This window comes from Platalea leucorodia, assembly GCF_965183815.1.
Source record: "Platalea leucorodia genome assembly, chromosome: 5".
In the NCBI taxonomy this organism is placed as follows: domain Eukaryota; kingdom Metazoa; phylum Chordata; class Aves; order Pelecaniformes; family Threskiornithidae; genus Platalea; species Platalea leucorodia.
This window is the reverse complement of record NC_138827.1, coordinates 89,651,739-89,669,705: the sequence shown is the minus strand read 5'-3', so window position 1 is coordinate 89,669,705 and position 17,967 is coordinate 89,651,739. Positions and strand designations below refer to the sequence as shown.

The 17,967-nt window shown below is 42.6% G+C and overlaps 1 protein-coding gene across 1 annotated transcript in view; it reads left to right on the top strand.

The window, feature by feature from the left end:
- The window catches only part of SEMA5B (semaphorin 5B), a gene marked incomplete at both ends in the record, with an annotated part of 133,929 nt that overhangs the window by 44,659 nt on the left and 71,303 nt on the right, over nt 1-17,967 (top strand). Inside the window, one exon of the mRNA XM_082314454.1 lies at nt 13,183-13,245. Within this exon, the coding sequence (XP_082170580.1) occupies nt 13,183-13,245 (63 nt within the window). The remainder of the gene's footprint in view (nt 1-13,182; nt 13,246-17,967) is intronic.

Here is a 17,967-nt window from a genome sequence, read left to right as displayed (position 1 = left end):
GGGGGAACGTAAGGGCAGGACTCAAACTGAAGGAAATTGGAAAATAAATCCTGGGTTGGCAGGAGAGCGCAGACTGGAGAACAGAACAGAGGAGCTGGGAGGAAGGAATAAAAGACACTGCATCAGAGTCTTCTTTGCAGGGGAAGGAGCAAATAAATTCCTTGTAGAGATGAAGCTTGGCAGAGCTCACTGCGGCATCAGGTGCTGACGTCTGGTGTTGGAAAAAAGGAGGCAGAAGCAGGGCAAACTGTGACAGACCAAGCAGGGAGTCTGAAGGCATCTGTTTCCCAGCCTTCGGAGGAAGCTAGGTGGATTGATGCTACGTGCAGCGGTGGGGCTCTGGCCGCTTACAGCGGCAGCAGGCAGCGACTGCGTCCAGCCGGGCAGTAGGGGTTAGAAACACTTGGAACTTTTGGTGATGGGACAGGAGAGGGCGGAGACCCACCTTCCCTAACGTTGCAGTCCAGTTTTGATTTAAACTGTTGTGCACTTCCATTTTGCAGCAATAAACATAAGACTTGAGAAATATCTTTTGGATTCTTGATAAATCAACAGCATCACTTTTTTTCCCAAACTAACTCCTTCTGCTCCTCTAAGACAAGTATTTGATTTTACGTTGATCAAGTGCTGAACTCAACCACTGCATGTATTGCTGGTAATGTGATGGTATTTGAAATGTGAAGGTTTTGATGTAAAGAATGAAGAGATTCAGGTCCTCTCTGGCTTGTCATTTCCCCACTGACCACTGAAAGTGTTGCTGCATCTGTAGATAACTGTAGCCTGCCCAAAACCTTCCGGTGTATTTAGGACTGGATGGATGTTGGCTTCACACTTAATTGGAAATGCTGGGGAGAGGAGTTGGGGGCAGCGTACAGGGAATTCAACCCTGTTGGTTCTTCACTTTCTCTGTATTTAAGTGTTCCTTGCTGATGGAGCACAGATGGTCTTAGATTAAGGAAAAAACATGCCAGAACTGCAGGCTAGGCTCAGACTGGGGAGTTAAGCTTGACATGAAATAAGCAGAAGGCTGTAATTAGCTTATCAAGAGCACCTGGCAGAGGAAAGCAGATATAATGCACAATGTAGCTATAGAACAATTAAAAAAATACTGAAATCTGTTTTATGAAACATGGGGGACTTTTTATCGCTGAATTCCTCTTCTAGCCCAGCCTGGTAACATCTGAAAGGTCCTACTTATTCTTGGTTATTAGTGATTTATCAGAAATGACATTTCCTGACAGTTTGTGATGCTGAGCACCAAACCCCGTAGAAGCCAGGGAGTCTAAAGGTCAAAATCTAGGTGTGTTGCCAAAACCTTTCCTGGGAAGCTTGCGCCACACTTGCCTGCACGCCATGTGTACTCCCTGATTGCAAATATCAGTCATCTCACTGCTCGCTCTTGTTCTCTCTGCCTGTTTTTTGCAGCCACGCATTGTCTTTCACCTTAACCCTAGGATTCCAGCTCACTGGGGCAAGGATTGCCATTTAATTTTAAGCAGAAATGCCTAACAGAGTGCAGCTGAGTATTTCATGTGCTTCCACAGTCCATGTCAAAATCCTGATGTCTAGGAACAGGAGTCTGGATCCTTTCTCTAGGTGTGCGAAACAAATGGAAGTTCAGGCGTACATCTGCTGTATTGAACAGGGAAAATATAAAGACTCCTTTTTAGCTGAGGATTTAGAAATTTTTGCCCATATTCTTCAAGCTCAAAAACTATTACTTTAAAATGGGGAAGAGCAGGAGAGAGAGTCTGGTTTCACTTAAGTTCCCGTGGTACAGGGAGGCTCAGGCGGGATCTCTGTTTTCAGCCTGCCTTGCAAAACTTTCCCAGTCTCTCTGGCTTGCACAAAACTGGCCTTGGCTAATTAAAATAATCTCAAAGCTTTCATTTGGTCTCAGTAATGAATCTTTCACTTAATTAAAGATTTCAAGTGCCTTTTTTCCCTTTGGGTTGTACTACACCAAGCTTAAGTGTACAACCAGGAATCGCATGCACGTTTATTTGTTTAATTGCGCGCTGCCCCCTTTGTTCAAGCCAAGCCAGGACTCAAACCATGTTCAACCTCTTATATGATTTTAATGAGAATATATTGCAGTGTTTGTCATCTGAAAGAGTATAAACACCCCCCCCCGTCCCCCGCAATGCAATGGATGTGATTTCCCTAAAGAAAAACAGGAGGCACAGAACAGGGAAAATGTCATCTTGAGTTCTTCATTAGTCTCTAATACTGCAGGATGTGCTGATTTTGATTGCTGAATCTCAGCCTAATTGTTGGGAGAATCAGATCCAAATTGGGTATTTCCTCAAACTTATGTTAGCTCCTTCTCAAAGCAAACAAATAAATGCTGAACAAGTATATTCAATGATATAACCTGGAGAGGAATAAAGAATGCAAGACTTCCCCACTTTAGAAAGCTGATAATACACAGAGGTTTCACATGTGCTTTAGTGATTACATTTTTGGTTTGAAGCATATATGGGAAGATTGCTTTTCATAATGTGGGTGCACAAAAATGCACTCACTTGACTGTGCAGGATTTGTACAGTCTGTCTCGGAAGCCGGGGGGGAGGGAACACAAAAAAATGTATAGTGGAGAACCCTTAACATCTCTACATAGCAGTGAGCTTCAAAGAGGCACAATGAGAAGGAAACCCAGGGCAGAAAAATGAAGGAGAATAAAATTGCCTTGCTTGATGCAGAAATACAAAGGAGACTATAGCCATGGTAAATTGATTTTGTGCTGAATATGGGCTGGTCCATTGGCAGGGGTTTTGAACCTCCTACTCCAGAAATCATTGTGCAAAACAGTAAGAGGAGACTGCTTAGAAGTCTTGTCACATCCATCAGTGGAGCCCACAAAGAGGAAGGAGGGATTTTGTTCTGAATGGCGACTCTGCCAAAGAACATAAAGGGGTGGAGATGGACATCTTTTGGCGGTAGAGGGGCCTCGAAGGAAGAATTGCCTCCACTTTATCAAGGGCGACCATTGCTGTGACTCCGTTCATCGGCTTGCTTCTTAGGAATAGCTTGTTGTACCTTGTTTGTAGCAACTGAAGGAAAAAACAAAACCACAAAAAGCCCTGTTCTTTACAGAATAAACAATGCTGGTGGTGTGAGAAAGTGTGTTGTGTGGTACCCACCTGGCCAGCGTCAACTGCATCTGCATGTGCATCGGCTGTGCTTGTATTCCCGACCAGTGCTTGCCTGCAGTGGAATTTTTCTTTAATCATTTTCGACTGAGTGTATTTTAACCTCTTTATTTAGTTATTTTATTGATTTATCATATAATCTTATGTGTCTGTAATCTCCAGTACATTTAGTAAATGTTTGTTGTCATAAGCTATAAACTGAATGTGACATGGCAAGAAACCAAATTCCACTGTGGTTCTTAATTACCCAGTATGCTAGAAGTCTTGTCTCAGTTTCTGTACGCTTTTGATCTTCAGTAATAGGAAGCACTGTAAGTCATCCTTCCTTAACATCATCTGTGCTATCCTCCAGTTCTCGATGTTGTCATTCATTCTAAACTGGCTACAGGTGAGAGCTTTAAGGTCTTTTTTTTACTAGCACACCAAATGTCCCAGTTAACTAAGAATATCAGTTTGCATTTGGCCCTGTCCATGCTTTTGCACGCTTAAAAGCAATAGAAATATCCAATGGATTAAGTTGCTTTCAGAAGAAGATAAGCATTCCCATATAGTACTTGCAACTAAATCATTCTGGTGTTACGCACTTTCAAGCAAAATGAGGTAGATCATGAGCAAAATGAAATCATTGTCACAGACTGACATTTTTCTTTACATAGAATGATAAAAATACAAACACTAGATAGTGGAAACAGAAATCCAGTACCATCTTTCTCTCTCTTCTTCAGAGCTGTATCTTTCTTCCAAAGTAACATGTTGGCATGTTCATCGCACATTGCTGCATAAATACGTAGCTGTCAGTCTAAGCTCGGCATATAGCCACAGCAGAGCACGCACTCCTTCTTTCTTTACCCTTGTGGACAGCAGTGCAATCTGACCTCTTGCTAAAAGCTGTAATCTGGGCATCATTCCTGGCTTCCACAAGCCTTCTGTTCAGGTGTAGCATCCCATCCATAGCTCCTCGTATTGCTGGATCACCGGTGTCTTTGCACCCTTCCACTGATTCCTCTGTCTTTGGGGTGTATCCTTGTTACATTGCATTAGTGCTTGTATTAATTTTATGGGTCTTTCACAGACCTGTTTATCACTTCCCACCCCACTTTGAATCAGCCCATGAAGCCAGCATCCCCGTGGTTAATGTGCCTTCTGCTCTTCTGTCCTCTTTGTGCCTCGGAAGAATCCCATCCTTGGTATACTAAAACTTTTCTGGTTACCAAAACCTCGCAATGAGTTATGTGGCTGGTGAGGCGAAACCTTTCCCTCTTGTGTGGGTATGCTCTGCCATCCACTGCTACCTGATGCCTCGTATATTACTACGCTTTACTTATAATGCATTTTGGCAAGGCTCTACCTACACAGGCTTGCACAGGGAGTCCTGGGCTATAATGGAGGCTCACAGGCACTATGAAAACTGCAAATCTGGATGACAAAAAAAGTTCCATTATGTAAAAAAGCTCGAATTCTCCTCTGCGTGGAATTCAGCATCAAGGTACAAATGTTTTACGTCAGGGTTACTGAAAGTATGCTTAAAGCACAGGCAAGTCAATCTGCTTGCTACAGATATGAATTTTAATTTGACAGTACCTCCTCAAGGTTGGGCTGGCTGCTCCATTGTAAGCTGTCCTTTGTACACTAAAACTCCCAAGAGCTGAAAAGTACAGGTTGTAGCCTGGATGTGACTGTATGTATTGTTTATCTTAGAAAACACTGTTTTAGTTTTAGTACTTGGTATCAAATGTTCTTTACTAAAGCTTTAGACAATTGTCTTTAATAATAAAACTTTGTACTTGTACAGTACTTTCCATCTGGGTACACTGTAGGAACAACGATCTGTTAAGCCTCACACAATGCTCCTTTCAGATAAGGAAATGCATGCTCTGGAGTTGTAAATTCCTACCTGACACTGCAGAGAGGGGGGAATGTCTGATTTGCGCACCCTATGTTGTTTAACAGAATCTTCTGCAGGACAAATGGAAGTCAAAGGCACCAAAACTAAATTTGGTTTTGTACATTGGGCTGTGACTGTGCCCGAAGATGTCAGCAAGAAGAGAACGGGATGCGTGGCATCTCGCCCGTTGTTCTACTCTCTAAACCTGCTCCCTCTGCACACCACCGATTCAGTGGATGCGTTTTGTGATACTAGCAAAAAAAATGCTATCTAAGAACTCATTTTGTGCTAGACAGGAAAGTTTTTAGTCTTCAAGAGAGCAAAGTCCAGTGCTCATCTCTGCCTCTGACATGCTCGGTGGCTTTTCCTAGTCAGCTGACCTCTCTGTGCTTCTGGTTTTCCTTTCCTCCCATATGCCTGTGTTGTCTGTTTAGCTTGTAAGTGCTCTCAGATAGCAATTCTCTCCCACAGCATGTTTGTATATTGCCTAGAAATATGGGGTCACAATCTCAGTTCATGCCTTTATGCGCTCCTATAATACAAGTAAATAAGAAGGGGTTTTGAAGCTGTGAAAGAGAGAAAATCAGTAGCATTGACCATCCAAGAAGAACTCAAAGCAGCTGAAAACTCTCCCTCGAACAGGAGTTGGTACCATTTGCAGTTGAAAACAGGTTGTGTCTGTGCGCGCAGACACACAGCGGAGGTACAGGAGCTTACTGCTCACCGCAGAGCTGCGTTACTGGGATGTGCTCTCTGCGCGGGAGGAAGACTGTGAAGGATTTAAACAAGTATTTTACCTTGCGTCCGAGATAAGACAGAACCATGAACAGAGTGGGCTACCACAACTCAGCTGACGTACAGTAGCTCATCGGGCTGGGATAACTTGATCAGAGAAAGTAGAGCCCCAATAGCTGGAGGCTGAGGCCCTGTTCTGCCGGCTGTTACAGTGATGCTCATCTGGCTGTGCATACAGTCTGAAAACATAAGGTGGGAGGACAGACTCGACTCTAAATTAGTGAGGCTTAAGAATGAAACCAACAAAGAGAACATAATCAGACCTCCTGGAAATTGTCCTCCCTGCCTAGTGGGTGCAGAGGTACACCATTTATGTAATTTTTGTAAAATAGGTGAGCCAGGGCAGAGGAACTTCCTTCAGACTATGGTAAGAGTTGTGAGATAGAGGAACATGAGTATCCAAAGATGGTATTATTGGGAGCTGAGTTAAAGATGCATTCTTAAAATAAGTCCTTCTTTCTGATGAATTATTCCATCCTTACTATGCCAGTATGTAGCATCCGCTTCTGCTCTGACATGAACAGAGTGAGCGATCGTCTTCAGCAGCCAATAAATGCCAGGCCAAAATCAATCCCAGTATAGTAAGAGGCTGACTTGTGTTTATAGAGAGAAGGTGTGATTCAGAGATTAATGTTATGGGAACTGGAACCCAGTGATGGATTTTTTTCCGTGTTTGCCAACCTCCATCTTCTAAGTGTTACATTTTGAGGTCTTCTGCAGCCGACTTACTGTCCAGCTGCTCCAGAAGAGCTGTGCGACTGGGCCAGTCTCTTGATAGGCACTGAGGGTACTTAGTTTAAATGAAGCAAACAGCTTGAGTTTTACCACATCTCGAAGGATCTGAGATCACTTAAGGGAAATCAATTAATAGTTTGATAAAACACAATGCAATTCCTTTCATCCAAGCCCCTTCCACTCCCCGCAATGAATTGACTGAATCCTGTGATCATTCTTCATACCTGTCACCGCACACAGCAGTGATCTGTAGTTTGTATACTGCAGTATGCAGCAGAACTATTTATTGAAGCTTGGCATTATGTTCTTTTGGTATTAGCTATCTGTTTATCAGACATGTTTATCACAGTTTTAATAAATTACCAGTGTTGGAACTTCAGAAATGGCCTCTAGGGTATTAAGCTACTGTGCTTTATTATTAAGAAGTTAGATTTCAGTAAGTTATTTTTTATAGAGCACTGTAAATGTGCCTTGTCCTCGAGAGACAAAAGCCGATGCTTCAAAAAGGGAATTTAACTTTCCACTTTTAGACTAAGGCAGCAAGTCTTTATGGAGAAGTCCTGGAGGATTAAATAGGGAAGAAATAGCTAAAGTGTTGTAGAAATGTTTTTACAGTACACATCATAGAAACCTAAGTTAAACAAGAGCCTTTTCATGGATTTTCTGGATCCAGCCTGTAGAACTTCTTTCAAAGATTTTTTTCTTCTAAGTGCTGTAAGACCCAGCACTTACCAGTTTCTTTTAAATGATGTAGAATTTGCCCAGGGGAGGGTAGATTTACACTGGTGCTATCTTGTGTAGAGACTGCAAAGTATATCGAAACATTGAAAGAAACTTATGAAATGGATTTGTCATTATCAGCAAGAATCTATGGGTGATATTTTAGAGGTCTGAAATCTGTTCATCAGTATGGATGAAAAAATTGAGGCTGACATCTTGTAGGGGAATGAAATGGCCTCTGGGCAGCCACTGCGTGAAGGACTTGGTCTGCACCTCAATTTAGCAAAGTCCTTAAGCACGTGGTTAAGCTAAACTGGTCCGGTAGGGTATGTAAATATGTGCTTTATTTCCATTAAAGTTGGCAGATATTAAATGCAGTGCAGAAATATGGTCCCTTCATGTTCCTCTCTCCCCAGATTTGGAGAAAAGTTTCCATACCTTGCTGTGAAATGAGCTGATCCCCAAAAAATTTATAAATGTAAATAAGAAATGCAGAGATTTGGGGCCAGTATAAGGAATCCAGGAAGCTGCCTTCAAAGCAAGTCTTTTTTTTCCAGAGGTACATTTCTCCGAACATACTAGTGCCTTGTACAGTTACGGAAAGGAAGATGTAAATAAATACACAGGGAAAGAAATGACTCTGCCAGCGCAGATCTCTAGCGAACAATAACTGTCATATCACAACACCTCCTGCCCTCCTTCCTCATGCATAACTCAGCAAAGGGTGATGTGACTGGCAGGCTCTGCTTGGGGTGCCCTGCACGGCACAAGCGAAGAACCAAAATCACTTCTTACTCCGTGGGCAGATTGAGAAGTCTCCTGTGGGTACTGCGGAGAGCTGATGGAAATGGAAGCTCCTGCCATTAGCAATCCCTGCAGACCCAAGCCTGGGACACAACGTGCTGCTGCTGCTTCTGCTGATGTTAGCAGAAACCTGGGGAACTCAGTACCTTTTAGGAAATGCTGGGCATCTCACAGAATCAGTCCCTGTTTTGTTTTGGTTTTTTGCAGTAAGTCTGTACTTGTTTTTTTTCATCTCCTTCCAAACATACACAATGCACATTTTTGTGTTACACTTTTTTCCCCTAATAGGAGAGAACAACATAATTCTGGGTCTGTCTGCAGGTGTGCAAGGCTGCCAGGAGCTTGCATGGAGTACTTATTTAATGGAAGCGAGGTTGGTAACAGATGGATAGGTTTGTAATAAAAGACTTTTTGGAAATTAAGAAAGGGTTTAATTTACCCAATAAATATGCTTGTAACCTATTCTCTTCCAGTCTTCACTTTCCAATTTTAAAGCAATGTTCTGGTCTTGCACAAAAACCTGCAACCCCTGTTGTGCAAGTACAGTGCAGGGATTAGCATATGCTTAATCTATTAAATTCATATGTGGTGTTTGAAGTAATTATAAATTGCTGGCCTGAATGTTAAATCTGGTCCATAGAAGTCAGAGAGATTTTCACATCAGCATTTGAGGATGCACATAACTATTGACAACAGGACTTGCTAGTGACGGGCAGGTACTTTGCATGCCAACACTGGGTTTGTGCAGGTAATTAAATAACGGTATCTAGAAAGCTCCTCTCAGCAGCGCGTGCTGAATAACTGATTTGACAGCACACGACGAGCTAGAATTTCTAGAGCACTGTTCATCTGCAGTCTGAACTGGAGGCAAACTGTAATGCTTATAATTTATTAGAAGAGACATTAACTCTTTCTTTCTGTGTCTGAGTGTGACATTTGAATATCCACATATGCACTGAGCTTAGCCATCGTGGCCCATTTCTGTTAATTTCTAGTTGGGCAGTGTTGCACCAGGTACACGTGGTTGTACACCACTGCTGCTTCTGTGATTGTTCTCCTTCATGTGACTTCCTAAAGATGCAGAAATAACACACAACTCCCCTCCCTTTTTTCTAATTGAGAAAATCTGCATGCATAGAACTCAAGAACAGAAATAGAGATGTGAAGAACCAGGTGTCCATGCAAGTAGGCTGAAGGCAGGCACATTTAATTGCATTTCCAGTTCAGGGACAAAGTTGCTAGTACTCTCTTGCCTGTCTGCACGGGTGGCTGGGCAGTCCTGCTCGTGATTTGCGTGGCTTTTGTCTTACACAGCAGCTGCAGCCCTGAGCTGGTTGTTTCATTTGTACGGCATATGAATCTCGTCTTCCCCCATTCTGCACGTGGGCCACGTGGCTGTAGCGGAGGTCCTCAAAGTGGCTGGGAGCACAGTTAGAAACCGCATTTCTTCTGGAAATACAGGAGGGAAGTGATGCTGGAATGCTTGTAAGGAGGTAGCATGAGGAGCTGGAGTGCCCTTGGTAAGGATGTAAGGGGAGGAATTGCTGACATCCTGACAGCCTAAGAAAGTGTTTGCTTGGTTGCTTAAGCACATGGCAAGTAGGGAAACAGCTAGGAGAAAATACATACTGTCCTGTGTTTGTATGTAGCTTTGTTCCCAAATTTGTCACATCTTCATCCAGGATCTGTTTTCCATGACCCATGCCATGAAAGTTGTTTTATTGCCACATGGGTCCAGAGGTGTCTACTCTACTACTTTTGACTGACATGTGTAGCAGGAGGTACAAAAATAATCCCAGATGTGTTTTCTGGAGCTGGGAAACTTAAATTTCTCAGACAACTGAGAAAATGTATCATAAATTCAGGATGATGACCCAACTGAGTGACCAAAAACTTCTGGTGGATACAGTTTGTACCTCATCCAAGTGTGCAGAGGCAGCTTGCAGCAGTAAAAAGAAATAGTATTAATTTGGTTTATTGAGGGAGATGAGGAAAGGGAGGGGAGGTACCTAAGTCAGTGTGCAAGAAGCTGGCTATGGAGAAGCATTATGATCGGGTAAGGAGGCAAAAGTACAAAGCATCCCTTACAGTGCTGTAGTGTTATACAAGTGTTAGGTGTCTGCCTCACTGAGAAACACGGGTACAGACAGATGTACTCCAGAAGAGAGAGGTCTTTCTGAAGGTTTCTCTGTCAAATGTCCAGGTTGTAGTTTGCTACTGGGGCAAAATGAATCTAAGGCAGAGGAAGAAAACTTCATCTGGGAAGGAGGGGCTTGGGTTGGACATACCAGTGAGATGCAGAAAGTAGAGCACCAGCATTACACAGGGAGTTTGCACAGAGAAGCCCAAGACAACAGAGGTGAAAAGAGTGGGACATTTTGATCTGAAAAGACAGCTGATCAGTCAAGTAAAGAAACCAAACAATGCTGGAAAGCTCATGTGAAAGCCCCAAGCTCAGAGGTCTGAGACTGCCCAGGACCTTGTACCAGATCCAACCCAAAGGCCATGACCACAGATGTGTGGGGGCTACTGGGAGCCCAGCAGAAGGACTTGTCTAGGCTGTAGGTCAGCCGACTGGTGAATATTCATACCTTGCAGTACAATTATTTAAACACACATTAGCTCCTTGGCTTTGCAATTATGTTTTTATTATTGACAAGATGTTCTCCTTTGCAGGGTCATGAATATTTTCTTTGAGTCACTAGAGGTCATTGGAGTTACTCAGCCCTCAAACTAGCTCCTCCCTGTCCCGCCAAAGACATGTGTGGGACTTGTAAAGCATGCTCTGGATTGCCATATTGCTTAATTATCCTCTTAGCTCTAATGAAGTGCACCCTGACTAATGGTGCAGACACAAACAACATGTTCCTATAATTTGAGCCATCACCAAGAACTTCTGTTATCACTAGACTCATCAAGGTAGTGCTTCAGAAAGCTGAAGGGCAGCGTTGCCTAATAAAAGAAAACATTTAGGCACGGAGAACATAGCTGGAGGGGACCAGTGCTCTGACATGAGCCCTGTTTACAACATGCCTCAAAGCTCAGCGGTGCAGGTGTCTGGCAGGAAGAGCTAGGTGTCCCCTAGGAGGCCAAATTCTTCTCTTGCGTTGCTGCAATCCCAGAAGACCCAGAGTACTTGCAGAGAAGCAGCATTGATTGCTGAAGTAACAAGGGATTTTTGTTTTCATTTTGTCATGTCAAGCACTGTTAAGGTAAACTGGGCTGTATAGTGGAGAGCGCTCTGTCTCTGTTTTTGAAATGGGAAGAAGAGCCACCTAATAACCTGTCTCTTTTCTGGATTTTTTTTTTTAATTAAGGTTGTCAAAAATTGACCCAAGGTGCAAGGATACCGTGGTTAGATGAATATGGGCTAGATTCAGGACTGGGGATCAAAATGCTGCTCTGCAGTTGTTTTGCAGATGTCAAGGGCTCCTGGGAGTCACCAGTCAAAATTCCTTGCTCTCCTGTGATGGCTTATCGACGTGAGCTCTCTCATCCAGTGACATATCCCCTCTCAGGATATGGCTAAATGATCCTTTCCAGCAAAGACTTATTCCAGCTCTCACAAAAACACTTCTGAGGCACAAGCTTTTGGCCTTCAGCCTGGATTGGACTGCAGTACATGGGAGGTATTTCCCAAGCGACTCCCAGGGAAAGATCTGTGCTCTTCCCTTCTCCCACCAGGTCTTTGCCTGTGCTCATAAAGTCCTACTTCAAGCCAAATTGAACTGAATGTTCAGCTAATGGAGAAGATACCATTTTTTCTGAGTGAGGTGGAAATATCCCTTCCCCCAATGTTCTGTATAAATGCATTTCCTCGGTTCTGGTATTTCTTGCGGTTCTGAGCAAGTGTCTTCATGGACCTGAGCTGGGGGAGGGAAAATTGATCCTGTCTTCTTACTGGTCTCCCATCTTTCTCCTGCAAAAACCAGGATTTATCATGTATCAAGGGGACAATTTCTATGGAAGCCCAGAGTTTAAAAAAATATATTGGCTGCAGTGAGAAGGTTCAAGAAGAGTTCAGATCCGGACCGAACTTTGAAGCCATTTCCTGCGTTGGTAATGGACTGGGGGAAAAAAAAAGAAATCCTGGCTCTTTTAGGGGAGCTTTGGATCTGTATCTGAACTTTTCAAGCCTGGCCTTTCCCTATGTAACAGAGCTATTTTTCTTGTACTCAGAATGATGTATTATGTATAGTATGGATGTTTATATGTATTTTCACCTCCAGCTAACAATACCTGCTTGAATTTGTTAGGACTATTTTAAAAAAGTGCTGAAGGGAGGAAAATTGCAAAGGGCACTGAATGGTTGGGTATGTTGCTGAATATTTTAAATCTAAAAGTTCTCTCTAATGCAGCTTTACTGGTCTTAACTTTTCTTGCGAAGGAAGGGGCCTCTTTGCTGCGAAGGAGTCAGTCAGAGCTGACTGGGGATCCCATGTGCTCTTGGTCCAGGTCTCGCAGCCCCCAGTCAATAGTGCCCTCAGCCCTAATGTGTTTTACTCCATGTCGGGATCTGACCCCACTTGTCTGGCATCACAAATCGCCATCCAGCCTTTCTCCCCGCTTCTCGTCTCTCCGGGTTTCGCCTGTCAGCTCCCAGTTGTTGTTTTATCCAGCTCACTTTGCTGCAGGTTTACTTAGAAGGTGATAATCTTGTGGGTAGATTTAAGGAGACCAGCAGATTTGTGCAGAACCACTGGACATCGCTGTAGGGAAGGTTTTCATTTTGGTGATGCAAGCTGGCGATTTTGTACAGCGCTGTCCTCTTTGAAAAAAGGTGATGGCTTGGCGTACGGGGCTTGTGTCTTGGACCTTCCAGTTGAATGATGATTCAGAAGTTGTATTTACATGTAAATTAAAGTCTGTCCTCTGTTAACATTCCAGTTGCTTCTGCCTCTGGACTTCTCATCTATTTATCATTTGTGTGCACTGTGAGCACAGTGGGAGCGAGATACATGTTTACCATCACTGTGCTGCTTTTAAATTGGGCTGTGTAAATTGGCTGGAGATACTTGCTCTTGCTTTGGGAGTCTCCAGATGTGGTGGTTGGTGGCATTGTCATGTGACTTGTGCATTTTGGTTTCTCAGGCGACAGCATGGGGTTCAGATGAAGACACCAGGAGGTCCTGTCAAAGTAAAGGGAAAACAGAGGTAAGTTTTGCTTTGCTACAGTGATGCTATGGGTAAATTTGTTTGCATCATGTGAAATCCACACAGGGAGCATCTGACACCAGCTTGAGCTTGTAAATTTGCAGCAGTTGAGATCCACCATCACAAGTGTATAAGCACCACCGAGCAAGCCATTTCAAAGGCCCCCCCATCCAAGTTATTAGAATTGCTCTGCATGAAATTTAAAGGTGATTTCAGTGCTGGAGAGGACACGATTTGTGACACATCAAGGAGCAGTGGTGGCAAGCCAGAGGTAACATCTTGCGGTGGGGTCTGAGGCTGGAGTGGTTGGCTTAGTCTCAGTACTCAGCAGTGAGCCGCTGGCATTTAGCCACGTGGACTTCGATGCTTGTTTGCAGTTAGAGTTCATCTTTCTGTAATTCACTTGAACATGAGAATTGAATCTGCTAGCATACTGCAGTCTGTTCAGGTGGAATATCACAGAGCTCCTTCGAAGGCAGGTGTAGTCTGCTAAAATGCAGTTTAAAGCAAGAATTGCTTGAACAAAGGCATGCTGTCCCCGAAGTCCGGAGTTTGCAGACATTTCTGATCCAAACACAGGTCCTTTCTGCCTCTCTTCTGAGAAGCTAAAGCAAAGCCATCTATCTAAAAGCAGGAACTATTTTGATTTTTCAAATGTGATGTTGGTACTGTTCAAAAATCTTCAGGCCTCAACTGAGAGGGTGTCCTATTGTCCTTAATACTACACCCCAAAGAGTTCTCAGTCTAAACCAAAGGAGTTAGACAAAAGATAGGAGAGGATAAGCATGATCTTTGCTTAGAGTTGGACAGTCAAGCAGAGAGTGATTGTGTGGCTGACTCAAAATGCTGGCATTCTGCCAAGTTCCAGTTCAGTGCTTTAAACACAGGATTACATGATCTTCCATTGACACGTTCATTTTATATAATAAACTTTATGTGATTACTGTATTAACTTGTATATACACAAAAAACCTAGCTTGAATTTTGCCGAATAGGCAACAATTTGCTTCATGTAGCTGTGGAGAACAGGAATATGAGTATCCTAGAACATATGTTAGAGTTCCCTGTAGGATCTACGTTATGCAGGAAAACACCATGAAGGCGAAATGGTCTGCGTTAGGTGAACACTAAATATGGCCAGCCACTAAAAGAAGAACCCAACAGAAGTTGGACAAAATTAAAAGCCTCCAAAACCCAAGACATGAGAAATTTTTGAATTTGTAGTCTTTCTACTTTAAAATGTATAGAGAAAGAATTTTGCTCTTTTCTTCCATTGTAAAGTTTGTGAGATTTAAATTGTATCCCATTGTTCATGAAGAATTTGAATTTATAACCTAGAATTATTTTGTCAACCCCTGGATAAAACCATGCATTTGACTGAACAAATTCTAGGATAATTTCAATTTATCTTTTTTACTGTCATGCCAAAAGAAAGCGATGGTCTGAGTATCTTCGCTGCTGCTGCCTCCTCACACTGCAAAGAGTTTGCCAAAAATTTCATGAAGATAATGCTCTGAACAGCTGAGTTTATGCTGGTTGTGATCCAGAGCCTGAAATCTTTTGGTGGGTGCAGTGGCCATGGGTGTGAAGTTCTGAGGAACAATAATTACACAGATTGTTAGACACTTCTTGACATACAATTAATGGCAAACAGAGGTGTTGACTAAGAGTCTGACAAGAAGACATGAAGCTACAAAGGCAGAAGGATTCTGCAGTAGCTAAGTAAACCCAGATCTCCCAAGTCTGTATCTACTCTAACCTGCGTGTCCATGGCTGAGTCCCTCTTGTGGGGGAGTCTACACATTCATTGTTTGTTACACTGCAGAGAAATGACTTAGCACTAGCTCCAAAAATACCAAGTTTAGCCTAGCCAGCTGGTGAAGTGCTCTACTCCAGCTCAGAAGTCCAGCTCTGACCCAGCATCTCTGCCCTTGGCTGGGTAAATGCAGCAAATGAGGGCAGCACTAATGTGAACATCTCTGATTTTGCTGTGCAATGGTGGCACAAGATCCAGAGCTCTGCCTGTCTCAGCTCTGCTTTGTCAAAACTTAACTAATGGCAGTTTTCTACCTAGCACAGATGATTTGATGATAAATATGTTATGGATTGTCAGGCACTTAGATATGTGGTGACAGAGGCTAGAAATAAGGAAGACCTTTGGCTCTTATATTAATTTACAGTGTAGTTTGTGTAAGTTATATGACTGGTCCAATTTCCTTGCCGATTTAATAATGTATGTATTTTAGGGTGAGGTTTTCAAAGCCATGTAGTGTATTAAAATGCCTTTTTCCCTTTAATTCTTACGCCTGTTAAGTATCTAAATCAGCTTCTTCCTGCTGCTTAGAAAATATCTTCTAAAATTCTTAGAGCTTTACCATAAGGAAAATAAAAAGTACAAGAATAAAAGCCACAAAATGTGTATCACAGAAATATAATTATTATAGCATGATGGTTGCTCCACATTTGAGTACCCACTGGCCAGAGAAAAGGGAGATGAGAAATCTGGGTGCCAGACTTGAGGTTAGAACGTGCCATTAGGTCATTTTCTTCTGACACCCTGTGTAGCTCTGGCCACAAATTTCACCTGCTTATTTGTAAATTGGGCTCAGTAACTTGTGTTTGGCTGCTGTACCTTTTTGAGGAAGGCAAGAAGTTTTGAACTGAAGGCCTGAAGCAAATGGGCTCACCATGTGCTTTGCTGGCTTGTTCTAATGGCAGATCACCCTCCCTGTTAACAACATGCACTTTATTTCCTCTTTGCATCTGGCTTCAGTTTTGAGTGGCTGGGTCTCATCTTGCCCTTCTCTGCTAGATTAAAGAGCCCTTTAGTTACCAATATTTATTTTTTACAAAGGCACTTATATGCTCTTGTCAAATCAGTACTTAGGCTTTTTGATAAAGTAAAAAGCTAAGTTCTCCAAGCCTCTTTCTCTAAGTCATTTTTCTACTGCCCTTGAATATTTTTTGTGTCTGTTTTCTGCACACTCCAATTTTTCACCTGTATTCCCTTGTCAATCTCTCTAATGCCTGAGTGTGATTAAAACAGTCTTCCACCTCTTATTGACCCTCCTCTGTTCATACACCTGGCAGTTTCATAAGCTCTTCTGTCATAGGAGATCATGCAGAATTGCCTAGCCACTGTGACCACTAAATCCTTTTCACAGTTGCTAGTCTTGGGATGTAATCTCCCAGTCTATACATAGAGCCCTTTTGTTCCTTGCTCTTTAATGCATAATATCTTACAAAAATTTATTTTGTTTGTTGGGTCCAGCTCACCAGCCTATGTATATAACTATATATATATAGTGAGGCTTTGGCCTCACTGGTAATTACTATTTTCATAATATTTGGGTTATCCACAAATATTCGTTAAGAAAAATGTTGATACTGGGCTAGTACCAGCCCATCTGGGACCCTGCTAGAGTAGCAAGTTTGTGAATGATTTCACTCTGAGGACTTTTTTCAGTCCAGTAATTCATCAGATTTTAATCCATTAATGTATATGTTCTTGAACCTGATTTTAAAATTAGCTCTCTGATATATGTCATGTGATGTTAAAACAAACACCTCTGAAAAGTCTCCTTCATTGATGTCATATTTATCAACCAAAACTTGTGGTTTCCTGAAAGAATTGTATATGCTTTATTTGCCATATCTCTGGAGATCCATGCGGGCTTCCACTAGTAATCATTCTTATTTTTGCAGCATTTGTAAAATGTATCCCGATCAGCACCTTAAAACCGTCCCCTGGAAAACATCCACATTACTGAGAGACAATGCAGAGAACAAAGTCAGTGTTATGCTGCCTTTCTGTCTTCCAAATGATATCACCAGAGGTTGTAGTTAAAGTGAGTGATGGATAGAGCAGAAGGGGAAGAGGTGTATTTAATTTCATTAGGAGTTGCTCAGCTTCTGGTTTGTAATTGGTTTGTCTCTGCATAACGGTCCACATCCACCACATCTAAGGAATTTTGCCTGGCATGGAAAGCTGTGGCTTTCTAAACAAGAGCTTTTTGGTCTTCCTCTTGTCTAAGTGCAGAATTATTTGTTAACTTTCCAAAAGCAGCACACTGCCGTTTCAAAAAGTGAAGGGGAACTGTTTGTGAAAATGGCAGTGATCCAGCTCTTACATGCTGTCCTCAGAGCTTTGTCTAGCCAGGAGAAAGATGATGCACTAATAACGCTTCTGGAGCAAGAAAGAACCAAGAGAAATGTCTGATTGATAGGCATCCAGCTACCGGTTGTCCCACTGTATTGCCAGTATAGTTTCTTCCTTTTCATCTATGATGTCCTGATACTGGGGGGTCTTATGATTCACACAAGATTACAGGGAAACCCTAGCCCGAAACTAGAGCTCACCTAAATGGGTTTGGAGCTAACGGAGGAATCTACTGTTTCAGGCCTTCAAGTGGCTCTGTCTCACGCCGAGGATGTGCCCTCCGGTTACCTAGAGGAGCTGGGAATCTCCACGCCACTTACAAATAAAAGGCATCCAGGTAGAACAGGCACTATATAAATCCCCAGGCAAACAGAAATAACTGGGAGGCGGTCAGGTATTTTTTCCCCCTTTGTAACTGTCCCTAGAGATCTGAACCTACATTGCTAGTACTTCTGCTAAGCTATCAATGCAGAATCAGTCCCCAGATTTGATTTGAAGTCCATTAAAGAAACTTGGCTGGAAAAATCATTAGCAATTCTCTTTGCTATCTATTGCACTCAAAG